Here is a 15,987-nt window from a genome sequence, read left to right as displayed (position 1 = left end):
CAGACATGCACCTGGGGATAAGTTGATTGGTAACACTAAATTGGCCCTAGTGTGTGAATGTGAGTGTGAATGTTGACTATCTGTGGTGGCCCTGCGATGAGATGGCGACTTGTCCAGGGTGTACACCGCCTTCCGCCTGAGTGCAGCTGGGATAGGCTCCAGCACCCCCCGCGACCCCGAAAGGGACAAGCGGTAGAAAATGGATGGATGGAGCTGTTTGGACTTTGCCCCATTTGTGTTTTTTGCCATTGGTAACAACAGCAGACATCTCCATATATGGTAGAAGTTTACCCTAAAAGCATGGCGCGATTCCGACATTGTAGTCCGACCATGTAGTAAATAAGTTCCTTCTTTTTCTCTATCCTTTTGCTGTGGGGCAGACTGGCTTGTACATGCACATGCATCCTCCGCTGTTGCCATTTCTAATACAAAGTATAGTTTTAACTTATATCTGTCAGCTGATTCCATATGTAAGCTGGCTGACGGGCAGAAGACGCGGTCGAAGTGGAGCCCACTTAAGACTGCCCACTAAAAGGCGCATCCTGAAGAGACAGGAAGCAGCTTGAAGACTGTAAAACATAACTTATGGCACATTTGGAATGTTTTGAATGTAAAAAAAAAATTATTATTATTATAATATGACTTCTTTAAAAGTCTCACTAAAAATATAATGAGAGTGAATGTGTAGTTGCCATGAAGGAATCAGGTGTCTCATCACCTACACCTGCTTTTCTGTTTTCCAATGAAGTTAGGATTAATGGGCGACTTGTCCAGGGTGTACCCCGCCTTCCGCCCGAATGCAGCTGAGATAGGCTCCAGCACCCCCCGCGACCCCAAAAGGGACAAGCGGTAGAAAATGGATGGATGGATGGACAATACCACAGACTTGCTTTGGTACCAACCCTCGTTTTTGCTATGAAAACAACGATTGTTTGCATGAGGAATTCACTTTAAACTCAGGTCCCATCATGCTGCAGTGGATCTGACAACATAATCTGATACATTGCCAGCCTATTAAAGCACTGCATCATCATCAATGAATGATACACAGTACAATCTTTCAGCACTCATGCCAGTTATCACAACGTTGACTGACATGACTGGTAGAGCTAGCAGAGTAACACTGTGATGAAAAGCTTCTCTATCAGTGGATGACTAAAACATATTACAAACATAGTTTAGGCATCAATAAACCAGGCATGAATCTGTTAGTCCTGAATGTTTTCTGTCGCTCAGCTTCTATGCAGACCCCTGAGCTTTTCAGGCAGAAAGCCCTCCTCAATGGCGACCTTCGACGCATGGACCTAAAAGAAAGCAGCACTTATTACTCCAGTTAACAATATGGGAAGTAATAATTGATTATCTGCTGAATTTTGTGTTTGGAGAAATGGTAACAAAAAAACAGCATTCCAACTCTCAAACATGGAGGTGGAAACATTTTGCTTTGAAGTCCCATGTGCCATGGAATCTTCAATTGGAACCTCCTGGCCTCAGCCAGACCACTGAAGATGGGTGATGAGCATGACCTCAACCCAAAACATCTGGCCAAGGAAATAAAGGAGTGGCTCAAGATCCTGAAGTGGCCTCAGAGGTTTCCTGACTTAAGGTGCGTTCCATTAACCTCGGAAGTTGGAGCTGGGAATGACGTCACAGCCGAGTTACAAGGTCAGAAATCAAGATGAACACATCCACGAAAGCTACTCTTATGCTTGCCTTGTTTGAATACAAACAACTTATGGAAAAGATGCATTCCTTCTGCAACCTTCAAACACAGTAGAAGCGATCAAGAGCGTAAGAAAAACATGTGAAAAAATTTAATTTGCACTACAGTCGAATTTCGATATACAAACATCCAACAATACATCGTATATGGCTGATTTAGTGCGACACAAAATATATATATTACAGAAGCTTCTGTCATTGTTTACATTCAGAGCCTGAGGTTAACTCTGGGTTAGTACGGACTTTCCGACTCTCCAAGTATAAAATCCAACTGAGGAACTTGGAAATTCAGACTTCACAGTGCAAATGGAACGCACCATTAGTCCGACAGAAAATCTGTGAATGAAGATGAAACTTAAGTTGCCCAGCGACAGCCTCAAAACCTTCAGGATTTGGAGAGTATGTGTACTGGAGTGGACCAAAATCTCTCCTTAGATGCATGCAACCCCCGTGTCCAACTGGAAGAAACATCTGACCTCTGTTCTTGACAAGTGTTTCTCCACTAAAAACAAAGGGTATACTCACACTAAGCCAATCTTACCATGTTGGGGCCCACTTGACACCTAAAGTACGGCATGTTTGGCTAGTGTGAGCGCACTGGTCCATGCTTTGGTACAATTTCACTTCTTAAGCACAACATTATTATTATTATTATTATCATCATAGAATGACCGTAATGCAATCGTTTCATCGCAAGTTCTCAATTATAATCGACACGATTTACTAAAAAAAAAAAGGTTCAAAATATTCCAACCTTCATACCCCTTTACCATCGGCTACATTAATGTGCGTAATACAGACATTTCAGTTATTAATTAGATCTGTCCTCTCATGATAACAGTGATGTGAGCATCCTTTGAGAAAAAAAGAGGAACATTTCTATCGGCACAAAGTGCTGCCACGCAAACCCCGAAAGGACATTTAAGACTACATTTCCTGCAATTCGATGCATTTCTACCCTATATTTTACCTTTAGATTTATTGTCATTTACCAACTTCTTTTGGGGCTGTCTTTTTACATGTCCCATGTAATGTACCACAGAATGTTTAGATTTTTTTTAGTACATCATTTACTGACATTATTATAATTGAAAATGTAATGTAAAATTCTATAACATGTATGCAAAGAACTCCAGTTTATCAACTCTATCTTGTAAACCACACATCCTCGGATAATATACTTCCAGTGTTGTGACCTCTGTTACAATCCGTCAAGTCAAAAATATACCTTCTCACTGGCTACTAATAAATACTTTAGAACTACAACTGGTTTGGATCCAAATATGATTAGCAGCAAAGTGGACATCCGTCAACGTTGTGACTCGGAGAGCGAGCGCAGGCGACATCAAGTAACCTCGCTAGACGGTTCGCCAACTAGCAAGCTTGTTTCAGTGCTCTCGATCATCTCCTTGTCCAACTACTCAGTGCTGCATTTAGGCAAGAGGAACAGCGAGTACCTGCGGCTGAGGCGAGCGTTCAACAAATTTTGTATAGATCGTATTTTTATTGATATTAAAAAAGCGCGGAAGTGATATTTTGACGCCAAAATGAATGTTTAAAAACACAGATTTCCGTGTTTTCCCGGACATTTTACAGGCCTGAAATTAAAAACAGCCGCCACCTTCCACAATAGAAATACTTTGAAATACTCCAAATAGGAAATAATCCACAATGTCAGGGGAATCTCAGTAATACAGCAGGATAGAAATAATGGGACAAAAAAACGGCCCTTGAATCACCAATCAAACATGAAACGATAATCCGGCTCATGTGAGCAGGCTACTGTCTAAACACATTTTGTTACAGGTTACAAAAATGGTATTTATATTTGGGGAATTTATAGAATATATAAAACTTCTCAAGTTTTACCTAGAATTGTAGCCACTATCTTTTCAAACGGGATGCAGCACTAATTTCTCTCGAGTCAGTTTTGGCCATGCACATCTATCGTCTTCTTCACTTTCTTCCTAACACAACCATTTATTTTTATTCCAGTCTGGGTTCAGCTCTGCTCTTCAATCGAATCACAAGAAAGAAGCACCTCCTACTGATTTGTGATTGGTCAGACCGTGCCAAGCTCATGGCTCACATGGCTTTTTTCAATATGATTTGCATATTTCCCGGGCACGCATCAACTGGGACCAATTTCATGTTGATTGCGATGGAAAAAGAAATGTGCTTGGCTTTGTGTGCGCGCACACCTTAATACATCGGTATTTTTACTGGCGTATGTCGTTTTCTGTATTTGAACGTTTGTCTACTTCTAGTAGGAACGCCACGCACCTGTTACATGAGGCCCCAGGAGAAGAAGAGGGAACCTGTACAATTGTGAGTACGCCCTACAGCATCACAGCCATAATGTACGCTCCTCCCCCTGCGAAACATCCCGTGGACCGGGCTTTTGCCGAGGAGGGTCCCAGAGCAAAGGAGAGCCAAGTTATGCTTGAAATGCCCAAAATATTGTGTGAGAGAAATCAACAGTGATTGAACATTTAATGCAAACTGTTGGATACATGTATTGTGTACTTGATATCGAAGTGCACTCTCAAAACAATTACTGAGTGTGTCAATTGCAGTGATGCTTGATTTGCACAAAACATCCCAAAGCTCAAAAGTGGCTAAATTGGGCTCTAAGAGGAATGTAATTTTGAACTCCTCTCCCCATCACCTATTACAAAACATGTTCACACTTTCACACAATTATTGTTACTTTTTTAATCAAACTTGAATTTAATTCGATAAATGTTTTGTAAAAAAAATTATTAATGGTTAAATACATTGTTCATCAAAAAATAACATTTTAAAAATCACATAAAAATGTACATATTTTCCTGACACCTGTCCGACCGAGATTCAAACCCAGCATTATTCTTATCAGTGACGGGGGCCCCCACAGATAGCGGGTCCCTATGCAAAGCACGTGATCTGCATTTATGCCTGGTTGCACATTCCATCTTCATGATCGATTTCTAAGCATTAAATGTAAACATATGTTTCTGAATGATTAGTTCAAGTGCCAACAAGAATGTTGGGGTCATCATTGCTCACTACTTTACAAGAATGTAAATATCTAGTCAGCAACAGCTGTGTTTGCTTCCTTGAGAGACACTGCTCCTCAGTGTTTCGGCTGAGAATTGCATGTCACACACTCAAGACCATTAACCATCATGCCTTCAGAAGGTGGTGCATAGAGCGGACAGTTCCGGTAATGTTTTTGTAAACAAAAACATATTTACCCCACTGTACAAGCTGTGACATTTACACTCACCTTGAATGGTTCGCTGATTCCAATAATGCACTGCAAAGTGTTACAGTAGTAGCCCAGCACGCATTCTCCTCCCCGTACTGGGATCTCATCTTTACTCATGTACACCTACAAAAGCAGACCACCATGAATTACTCCCTCATACTGGTCATGCACTGTACAGACTTATTACTGTTTACCACCTTTATGGCTTCTTCATCGACAGCCACTTCGTCATCTTTGACCCACGTGTATGTGATGTAGTCAAACACACTGCTGAATCCAACCTGAAATCCATCAACAAATGAAGGACTTAATAATGACTGTATATCAAAAATGAGATTTGTGGTTTTAAAGGGGAACTGCACCTTTTTGGATTTTTGCCTATCATTCACAATCTTTATGTAAAACAAGAACACTTGTCTTTCTTTTTTTATGCATTCAAACTCGTAAAAAAACACTCGCAAGTGTCAGCTCAGAGTGGAAGTAATGGGATGCACTCTATTCTTCCTATAAAGCTCTCTAAAAATTTCCAACATTTCCAACATGCTGTAGGTATATAGTATGTAATGTAACAGGCACATTCATAATATGTAATATTTACATATGTTGGTCATTATAATCATATGGCGGCGCATTAATTTCACAGACCCATCACAATGGTCGCTATTTCTTTCAATGACAGACTTCATGAGAGCCTTCTTTCGGGCAAATGATGATCCAGAACCTTATTTTTTAGCCTGAATACACAGAGGATGAGCTACAAGTTTTAGAAGCTGAGTGATAAGTATATTCAGCAAGTAGCAGTATTGCTTAGGGCTAAACAAGAAATACAAACTACGAACGTAATAAAACAATCACTTACTGAACAATGTCGGCTTTCATTGGGATGCCAACTGATGGAATGTTCAAATCTTCCCATTTAAATAAAGAAATTATCATAATTTCTCACGCAGGTAAAAATAGAAATAAAAATGTGGGCGCAAACAAGTGTCTTTTTGTGTCTTTCTCGCTATGCCCTGATCAATGTTGAATGTCAAAGTTGAACAACTTCTCAGTTCAAAGCAAAAACTTTTTACTATACAAGTGAGAGCAATAATTTATGATCTAGAATTAACTTTTGCCAACTTAGAGGCGATGCAGCAGCTCACCGGCTCAGTATGCCAATAGCTGCATAAGCTGGTTACCTCTCACGGTGCTGCTAAAAAAGTTCCTCAGTGTTAGTGCTTATAATAACAATATCGCTAATATTCTGTCAATATTCAGGTCACAGCATGTAAAAATGGAGTGTTGTTGGCAATTTTTGGATATTGTTTTTGAGGGCTTTATGGCCGCAATAGAATACTCCGATTAGTTTCATTGTTAGCCATCTCGTACTTGCCGTATATTACAAATTAGAATGCATAAAATAAGAAAAACATGTATTCTTGTCTAACATATGGATAGTGAATGACAAGCAACATTAAAAATTTAAAAAAGTGCAGTTCCCATTTATGTGAGCAGTAGGTAGTTGCCTGTAAAGCTGACCTTATAAAGTCCAATCCAGTCCCATGAACTGGAAGGGAATGGCTGCTTAGGGAAGTACACAAGCATGGCATCAATGTCTGCACTCCATTCCCCCTCAGCCAGCAGATGTACCAGAGGAGTCGTTTGCATCTTCTTTAACTGGAGGGGAAAAAGCAAACACACTTTTAAAGTAAATGTATCATGAATGTGTATTGTCTTGTTACATGAGAAAAATATTAGTAACCATCTCTACAACTAAAAAAATAAAAGCCTGTGTTTACAAAGTGGGTTAGCTATTATTATCTATTATCTACACCATAGTTGTCCAAACTTGTAAAAAGTCAAAAGGATGCATGTTTTTTACTTTCAAAAAAAGGCTTAAGTCCGATGTAGTTATAATAAAAGTGTTGTATGATAATAAAAAAAAATTACATATAAAGTGTATTAGTAGAGAATCAACATTCCCACCTTGTCTCACTTCTTTGCTTTTGTTTCCTTCGATAGTTCTGATGGTTTTTGTAGTTCTCTTGATTAATTTAGATTTTTAGAATGTGGCGCAAGCATATACAAAGACAAGCTGTGGGCCCCAATTGTATTATTTATTACCCAGTAAAGTCCCATTGAGTTTAAATCTCTTTTTCATGGGAGTCCTTCCTATACACATTTATACCCAAGTGTGGGAGTCGATGGGTGCAAGGTGGGTGATGGTGGAGGCTGGATTTGTACCAGGAACACTCACGTTTCTGGACGACTGCTATACCATCTGAGCAAACATATTTTAGACACCCCTGTGCTAAAATGACGCCTACATTCAAAAATGTGAGCAACACTGATTCAACTATGAGTTTCTTTATGCTTACTCTGGAAGTGTATTCTTTATAGCCTGCATCTCAGCTTTGTGCTATTGCTGACAAAGCATATTATTTTTACTGTTAACATCTCCTCACATTTGTTGCCCTTTTTTAAATTCTGGGGTTTTTTTCCTTCATTTTTCTTGTTTAATCATATTTTTCAATTAAAAAACGAGCTGGCCCCGAGGCAACTCTTTGAACACCCAGAATGTAGACGCTTTCTATGATGCTAAGCTTTCTGTCCACCTTGCTGCAAAATGAAATTCAGTTGAAGGAAACATGTGTGAATGCTGCCTGAACCGGAATGATGCTGTATTTCCTTCGTCTCTGTACATATGTAAGTACAGTAAATCGTAAATTTAACGTATCAGCCAAAACTTTGTACACAATTTTTTCATGCAATAACACAAGCACACGTGTCCAATGTAGAGTAGAGTGGAGCCTGTTTAGGTCCACATCCTTTGGATTGGCAAGACTCACATCGACATAAGCGGTTGTCAACATAAGTAATGACAAGCAATCACTGTTCGAAAATTGACTTGGACATAAGTTGAATGGGCAATAAAGTATTTTTTTAAGATATGTCCATCGTACATGCCCAACTATTTATTTTGGTGGCTAACAATTTTTAAAATTATTTTATTAGTTTTGGGGGGTAAATAGAAGTTTAATTTTAACATAATCAACAATCTGCTTTTGTAAAAACACTAGAGAGAATGATGAATTTAAAAATATGACAACATGTGGACATAAACGTGCCAATTTTTCAGAATAATGTCGGCCAAAGCAGTAAACCATAGACCTGGACTTATATCAACTTGATCAAAGACAACTTCCCTCCATAGATTATTCAAGTATTTCTGATTTGGACTCTGATTCAAATTGGGAGTGTCCCAATACATTTTCACTTCAGATACGAGTATTGGTTAATACCAATATTGAGCTGATATATTTGCACGAATCATACATAATTTAATTCACTTGTAGTGTGGAATGTTAGAAAATGTTTGATCAAGTTAAATTACTCAGAGAACAATGCAGTTTGAAAAACATTAACCTATTTATTATTAACCAGCTGGAATGGACTTATCCTGTCTTTAAGTTGAAGTGGCGTGATGCTTGTTTGTTTTTGGCGACACCTACTGGTCACAATTATTCACTAATTTAGCTCATGACGTAAGTAAGTAAATTGAATGATAGGGACACATTTGTTACTAGATACTTGCTATATGCTTCTGCCTTGGCGATTTTGTATCTGTAAGTAATATGCAAATATAATTATTTAATAGTTGTTTATATTGATAAATGTTGTGTTTATACTGCAATATTGTTTAATAAAGGGAACTTATTACGTATGTCTAGTGCTGCTGTTTGCTAAGCTGTTGTGTAGCTGCTAGCTCCTACTGTAGTAGCATATAACCTACTATGTTTAGATTTGTAAATGACTAAAATACAAGAAAAGACCAACATCGTATGCCTATTGAAGGATATTTAGATGTTAACACAATGCAGGACGACTTGTATGGGAGCTTATAGCAGAGATTTTTGATGCAAGCCCATAAACTGTAATCCGATATTTGTTTTTTCGCTGATATGAGACTGACTGTAAAGTACCAGTATTGGATAAGGACACCCCTACTTACAATAGTTCCACTGTTCATGTGCGGTATGTATAGTACTGTTTGTAGTTTGTAGTGACATATACCTGTACCAACACTACACTGCAACAGGATTTGAGGTGTTTAGACGACCTTTATGCCTTAATAAAATGATGCAGTTATAAACAACTAAAGTTCACTTGTTAAAACTGAGTATTAGCATCTTAGAAAACTATGAAAGTGAAATGTAAGTGTGGAGTCTAACGTTGAACAACACTAGTGGAGATACTATGATGACAAAACAAATACGTCACCTTCAGGGTGAAGATACCGATGACAGGTTTGTGGTCACTGATTCTGTACTGCATGTCACTGGTGTACAAGTCCTGGCTGAGCTCTAAAAGACTTTTTTTAGCTTCCTCGGGCTGCCCGACATTGTTTGCGTCCGACCTGTCTCCGCATTCTTCTTGCTTGTCAGAAGGCAGTGCTTTAGGTATGAGGCGCCATAGAATTCTGTCTGTCCAGGCGGGTTTGCGCTTCTTACTGCTGGTTTGTGGTAATGGGAGATAGAGAAAAGAGAGAATGAAGTTTTCATTAGATGTATAAATAGGCTCCCTAAAATGTGAGTACATTGATTGGTAGGTTTTTAGAAAGTTAGTCCAGCATTATCAGCCTGATTTTCCAGGGACCTCGTTGCAAGCATATGAAGCTCTTACACCTGATTATTTATAACTAAAATGAAACAAAAACTGTCACTTTGACTATTTATTTATACAACAGCAATTTGAAGATTAAAAATTTCTCAAATTGCATTGTTCCAATTCAAACCATGTTCACAAAAGCTGCTAAAATCCCCGCCAAAAGACGATGTTGTGTGCATGCAGAGCCAGAACGACAAGCATGCAAAGCGTCCAACTGTTTGTCCTTCCAGTCTAATACAAAAGCATATTTAAATTCTCTGCTCGGCATATTTGCGGCAAGAATTTGACTTATTAGTGGGTCAGGTCAACAGATGTACGCTGTACTGGAAACGTTTTACCAAGCTTATTATTAAGCTGCACATTAACAACCAGCCTCGAGTTTAATTTTTAAGTAACATACTTGCAAATGTCCTGTATTTTCGTAGATGAGTGTAAGAGGGAAATTCAGTACCGACATTTACATGTATCCATTAATCAAATTACTGCCATACTTTGTTATCTCAATGCTTCCTCTGTAAAGTCCCAAAGTTGGACAAACCATGTCTGCTTCCCAAACAGAAGGGGGCAATGATGCTCCTTTCAGCTCTTTAGCTAAAGCTTTCTCAACATAGAAAACAGATGCTACATGCTAGTACAAGTCAGTACAACTTTACGTGCGGCCGGTAACGTTTTAATGTGTGTTTCATTGACATCTGTCATTACTTTTGGGGTTATGGAGTGCCTCAAAAAAAATTCATTATCTGACTATATAGTATGATTGTCATGATCTCACATGATACTTTGTTTGGTATTTTCCTGTGTTTAGCATCATTTCCTGCCCTGGTGCTCTAGTTTTGTCAGTATTTCCTGTTTGTTCTCTGTATTTTGCAGCATATTTATTTTCTGTTTCTTTTCCTGCCAGCACACATGTCCTCATTGTTAATTAGTTCTGTTTAGTTCCACCTTGTTCCCTCCTTCAGTGTTGGTTCGTTATCTTCTGTATGCCAGTGTTCTGTTACTTTCCGATTTCCTGCTATACGTGTTACTTTTTTTTGTCTGGTACCTAATAAAAGGGTCTTTCTGCTTGCACTTTCCCGCATTCTGCGATCACGCTAACAGCCACTGTGCGCTATTGTCACAACTACAACTACAACAATAACTTTTTTTTACCACCATTCAAGAAAAACAACACTACAAAACAAAGAATTGTTGAACTTGAAACATTTTACTACACTGACAACAAATGACTGGATTTGGAGACACTAATTTATTTTCCAATTTTACTAACAACTGTGTATTATAAATGATGAACAAAACAATAGCACCATTAAAACTCAGAATAAATACCGTGGTCAATTTTCCATATCAACAGTTGAACTGCCTATTATTTTCAACAACATCAAGCAATACTTGAACTTACTCAGCAAACCTATTGAAATAATTGCAATCGGAGAACCCTGGATTGAAGCTTAGAAAAGAAAGACTCGAAATATGTCAACAGCGATTGACAGTTAACTGGAATGTAGAACTAGGCTAATAAACTAAATTGTTTTGGGGTCATAATTAGAAAAAACTAAGGATCAGGGGGCTGGACTTCTCTCTACACTATTATTCTTATTCTGTATATTCCTGAGAACCAAGGTCCTCTGCAGTGGACATTTGATTTGTGTTTATTTTGTCAGAGTTACAAAATTCAGAGCAAAACAAGCCGTGTGTATACAATAGGAGCGCTGTGCTGTTTTTTAAGGACATCCTGCAAGAAATATGATCAAAGATCATCTGTATGACAGCGCTCTAGTGCTTTTAGGAATCCACTGCAAAGTCTCTTCCAAGTTTTTTAACTGAACTCGGGTGCCACCAGGTGGTTAGCCCTGATGTAGTACATAAAAAAATCCAAACATGTGATTCAGCTGTACTGAGTCAAAGCCTGGACATGTACTACCTTCAGAGAACACATATTTGAATGCAGCACACCTCTTGAGTAAAACCACTCAAGATAAATCATTACACCATAATTTCGGAATGAAAACTGTTGGTACACAATTAAGATTATTGGTGCATTATCACTATACTTTCATGATTACATTAAGGATCTATGCCCAAAAAGGGCTTCCTTTTGACTTCAGTGCAACAAAGAGATCCATGGTAAGACATTCTACGACTTTCGAAAGTTAGTTCTGCTTTTTTTTTTTTGTATGTTAGCTAATAAGTGAGAATAACACTCATAAATATGTTATTGTAACTACTGTTAAAAGTAGTATTTACATTCACACCTAAGTTAAGTGTGTTATAGAAGGGATATCCTTCTGCTAGCGCAAACAGGATTTTGTTATAAACTCTTACTTAAAGGCAAACCATGTCCTGTAGAGCCTGTATGGGTCAAAAAAGGAGCAGACTAAATACATTAATATTGTAGTAGAGCAAGCATGGGATATACATTTTTTGTAACAGACTTAAAACAAAACCGTTACCTGCTGTCATATAGATCTGTGTTTAGGTCAAACTTGTACGTGGGTTGGAAGTCTAGAGGTCCTTCCTCAAACTCTTGGAGCAGCTTCTCCTTTTTCTTCAACATGATCAGCTGAAGAAAACATCACACAACCGTTTCATGACCTTCCACGCAGAACGTTCTAAATCATCGTCATGACTAACAGTACCCAGGTTGGTCAAAGCCTAAATCAGTCACTGGCATATAACCAAAAGACTTGACAGTATCAAACCTGGTCTTTGCTCCACAGCAAGTTGTAGTTTTGATCGCTGATGCACGTTCGGACAAAGTGCATGCCGTGGTCCTGAATTCGAAAGTTGAGATCTCCAAACCAGAAGACCAGCCTTGAAAACAAAGATGAGAGGGAGAACACAGATGTTTGAGAACCAATGTTTTTGTTCAGTGTGTTTTGATGATGGCACCAGAGAAGGGTAAGAGTGTTGGCAAAGGGAAAAATAATACATTTTAGTATTTCAACAAATTGGAAGTAGGGATGCGCAACTTAGACGATAAACCATATTAATTATATAAATTAGGCCGACGATATAACTTTTAATAATATAGTTGTATCGTAATAATGCATGTTGATGACAGTCTAACTGTTTCCTGCAAACTTGACAGTGACATGTAAATGGCCTCTTCCTCACACAATGTAACCTTCATGGTGGTCAATGAGCGATGTTTATTACATGTACTATTATCACTGGAGGACAAGGCATAGCTAAACATGCTACAATATACACCGCAAGAGTAAGGATGGACAATTTAAAAAAATTGTTATGTTTATTTCAATTTCAGCTTCTCACGATCATAAAAATATTACAATTGGAAAAAAACAATTAACCTGCATGCAAATTCCTGAGCTTGTAACGGTGAAACGAATAAGTGAGCGTATGAGTGAAAAAAGACTACGTCTACTAGAAGTTTGGAATGTCTTTATTTGACACAGCACTAGTATACCTAATCAATAATGACTTAACTCAACAAAAAAAATTAGGCCATATAATTTCATTGATAACGTAATCCCGGATGGACTCACAGAATTGGTCAATAAAATGGAATCCGCTGTTAAACGCACGATATTATGGAAATTGACATGTATGTAACTGAAATGTCATTGTGGCGAGAAGGAACATTTGTTTGGGAAAATAATGTGTCTGGTACAGCTCTGTTTAGGGATGCCGTACTGTCCTGAACTAAATAAACAATACCGAGACGGCCACTTGAAATGCCAACTAAACTACGAAGCTCAAGGTAACAAGAACAATCCATTCACCCACAACACATCTCATCTACTTGTGTTGTGAACAACATCATTGATGTAACATCAATGCACAAGCAGGACAGCAGTTGTAATTTAAGAGGCTTTCTCTCTCATTTTCTTTTTTAAACAGCCTCAAGTCGTCGGCACTCGTAAAGCTCAGAACAACAGCACACTTCCCCCCTTCACAATAACAGGGCTGAGAGCAACATTCGTTCTGACTGGCACTAACAAAATAAAGGTTTCAAAAAAGTACCATATGGTAGGTTATAGGTTTTAGAATGGCCTTACCAAAGTACTTTTAAGAACTTCATTTACAAAATTATTATGCTATTACATTTTATTCATGACACAAAAAGCACACTCTTTGGTGATAAAATAGGTATAAAAGGTAAAAATTGGAATTCAAAAAAGTTTTTAAGAAACAGAATGATGGTTATTGTTTTTTCAAATTGCTATTATTATTTTAAATTTACTGTTGTTACTATAATTATCATTTTACTTGTGGTTTATTTGTTACTAATTTATATCCGGTTTTTCTTTTAAATAATATTTAAGGTTGAGTTTTTGTGGTACAATAAATATGCATGTTTTCAAATTAATGAAAATTATGATTTCGATACTAAAAAAATAATGGTGATTGTTTTGTTTTTTTCCAATATTCGTCCAGCCCTATGTAGTGGATACAATAACAATGCTAACAGCTTAGCTAGTTTTAGTTCTAGTGTTCTTGAATGTAAACAAAGGTGGATGAATCGACACAAATATAGACAGTAACGATACCGAGTTTACGATTTAAATAACAGCCAAAAGTAGTTTTTATGTTTAGTTATTTTGCACTATTGAATGTTTTGTATGTATGTAATAAAACTCAGTAGAGAATAATAAAAATATGTAATTGATATTGTTACAAGGCCATCCTGTGTTTTTCTTTGATCGAAACCTGAATCATCCCTAATTGGAAGTTGACCAAGGTATGGAACGTATTGTGTTTGTCTTCTGTCAATTGTACCGTATTGCTTCGAGCACTCACCTGTGGTCAAGAATTCTCTGAGCCTTTTCACAGTTGAAAATCTGCTTGTCGGTGATATACTCAAACTCGATCACTCGCTCAGTGGCATTATTCATATGAGCAGACAAGTGACAGTTGAGGAAACAGAGCATGTGGCCGTAGAAAGACAGACGGATGGACACACCACCTTTGTTACCCTAAGACAAAAAAAGGATATGATCATATTATGAGTCAGTTTTTCTGTTTTAGTTTCTATTTTATATGGTCTAACACTTCCCACTCAAGTAAGTAATAATAGCCAAGCCTCTTCACTAATCTTTTTCTTAGCTGCGCCATGTTTCTGAAAAGTGGAAGACTTTGCCATTTTGTCACTCCCGTTATTTTAAGCATCAAGGCTCGTTTTCCCTCCCTGCGGTATTAACTTTTTTCAAACCAACAATTGACATTTTTTCAGCTTATTTCCTATGTACTGTATGTGTGTAACATACTTCTGATTCTGATTAGAAATAATCTAGTCCAAAATCCAACTCATCCACTCAAGACACCCAAAATCTTCACACAAAAACACATTTTTATCAAGAATAATTATTTTTACATGAAAATATTAAATCAAATACGTATCTCTATGTAATATATATAATTATAAGTATGTGATACTTGTTTATATTGACCCTTTTTGTGTTTTAGCCTGCAATATTGTTCAATTAAGGACACCTATTATGTACATCTAGCTTGTGTGCTATTGTGTGTTTAGCTGTGGTGTAGCTGCTAGTTCCGAGTAGCCTATAGCCTACCTTGTTTACCCTTTGTAAATGACTTCACTAAAATTCACATATTTACTGGAGGACATTTAGTTGTTAGCTGGCTGTCAAGCTTTGCACAAGTAAAAGTGCTGCAGGACTGCTTGTATCGTAGCACTTATATCAGAGATTTTAGATGCAGGCCAATATACTTTGATACTTGCTGATATCGGACGAATATCCAATATCTCCATCAGATCAGTAACGGATAGTATTTTTACCATTACGTATTTTGTTTTATATTACAATTAACAGTTTTTTAATATCTGTTTTAAGGGGGATTCTGTGAGAAATGTCTGACTCATAAATGTTACAATGCTGGAAACCAACATGTCAAATCATTAGATTCATGCAATTTGGCGTGAGCTTGCACACTGTTTTGGATGCCTCAGTTTGCGGGGTTTTGCATTTTGGCTATGTCGCAACGTCAAGCTCTCAGGGATGAGGAAAGGTATGATAAGTAAGGTAAGAAAAAAAGGTAAGATAAGTATAAGTATCAGTTTTTCAAATAAGTATTATATTAATCTAACCGTGCATGCGCATAGTAATGACGTAAAACAGGCAGTGACATAAATTCTGCCAAAAGCAGCTACTTTTATGCACTCTGAATAGATTGGAGAGTGTGCAGGTGTACCTACTGTTGTCACCAGGTGAATCAATATAATATTTATAAAGTTTATTTTCGAGTGGCTGGGGAGATGGAAGTCTAGATATGATCAAAATAGTATAAATCTCACCGAGATTCCCGAGCCATTTTGAGAGATAATGAGCAAGCCAGTCAATTATCCGTAACGTAGAAGTAGCAACCACAGATCCCTTCCCCAT

The 15,987-nt window shown here is 37.7% G+C and overlaps 1 protein-coding gene across 4 annotated transcripts in view; it reads right to left on the bottom strand.

Moving 5' to 3' along the window:
- Window positions 1-435: 435 nt before the first annotated feature.
- The window catches only part of inpp5ka (inositol polyphosphate-5-phosphatase Ka), a 30,909-nt gene continuing 15,357 nt past the window's right edge, over window positions 436-15,987 (bottom strand). Inside the window, exons 6-14 of one of the 4 annotated variants that reach the window (XM_062068585.1) lie at window positions 14,384-14,559; window positions 12,322-12,433; window positions 12,073-12,182; window positions 11,945-11,971; window positions 9,236-9,467; window positions 6,494-6,631; window positions 5,170-5,253; window positions 4,991-5,095; window positions 436-1,304 (exon numbers count right to left, since the gene is read on the bottom strand). In XM_062068585.1, the coding sequence (XP_061924569.1) occupies window positions 1,233-1,304; window positions 4,991-5,095; window positions 5,170-5,253; window positions 6,494-6,631; window positions 9,236-9,467; window positions 11,945-11,971; window positions 12,073-12,182; window positions 12,322-12,433; window positions 14,384-14,559 (1,056 nt within the window). In that variant the 3' untranslated portion in view covers window positions 436-1,232. The remainder of the gene's footprint in view (window positions 1,305-4,990; window positions 5,096-5,169; window positions 5,254-6,493; window positions 6,632-9,235; window positions 9,468-11,944; window positions 11,972-12,072; window positions 12,183-12,321; window positions 12,434-14,383; window positions 14,560-15,987) is intronic. The other 3 variants (XM_062068586.1, XM_062068587.1, XM_062068588.1) reach the window with 3 other exon arrangements.

The sequence above is a fragment of the Entelurus aequoreus genome, linkage group LG13 (assembly GCF_033978785.1).
Source record: "Entelurus aequoreus isolate RoL-2023_Sb linkage group LG13, RoL_Eaeq_v1.1, whole genome shotgun sequence".
Lineage (NCBI taxonomy): Eukaryota > Metazoa > Chordata > Actinopteri > Syngnathiformes > Syngnathidae > Entelurus > Entelurus aequoreus.
The sequence above is the reverse complement of the archived record's forward strand: the minus strand, read 5'-3'. Positions and strand labels throughout refer to the sequence as shown.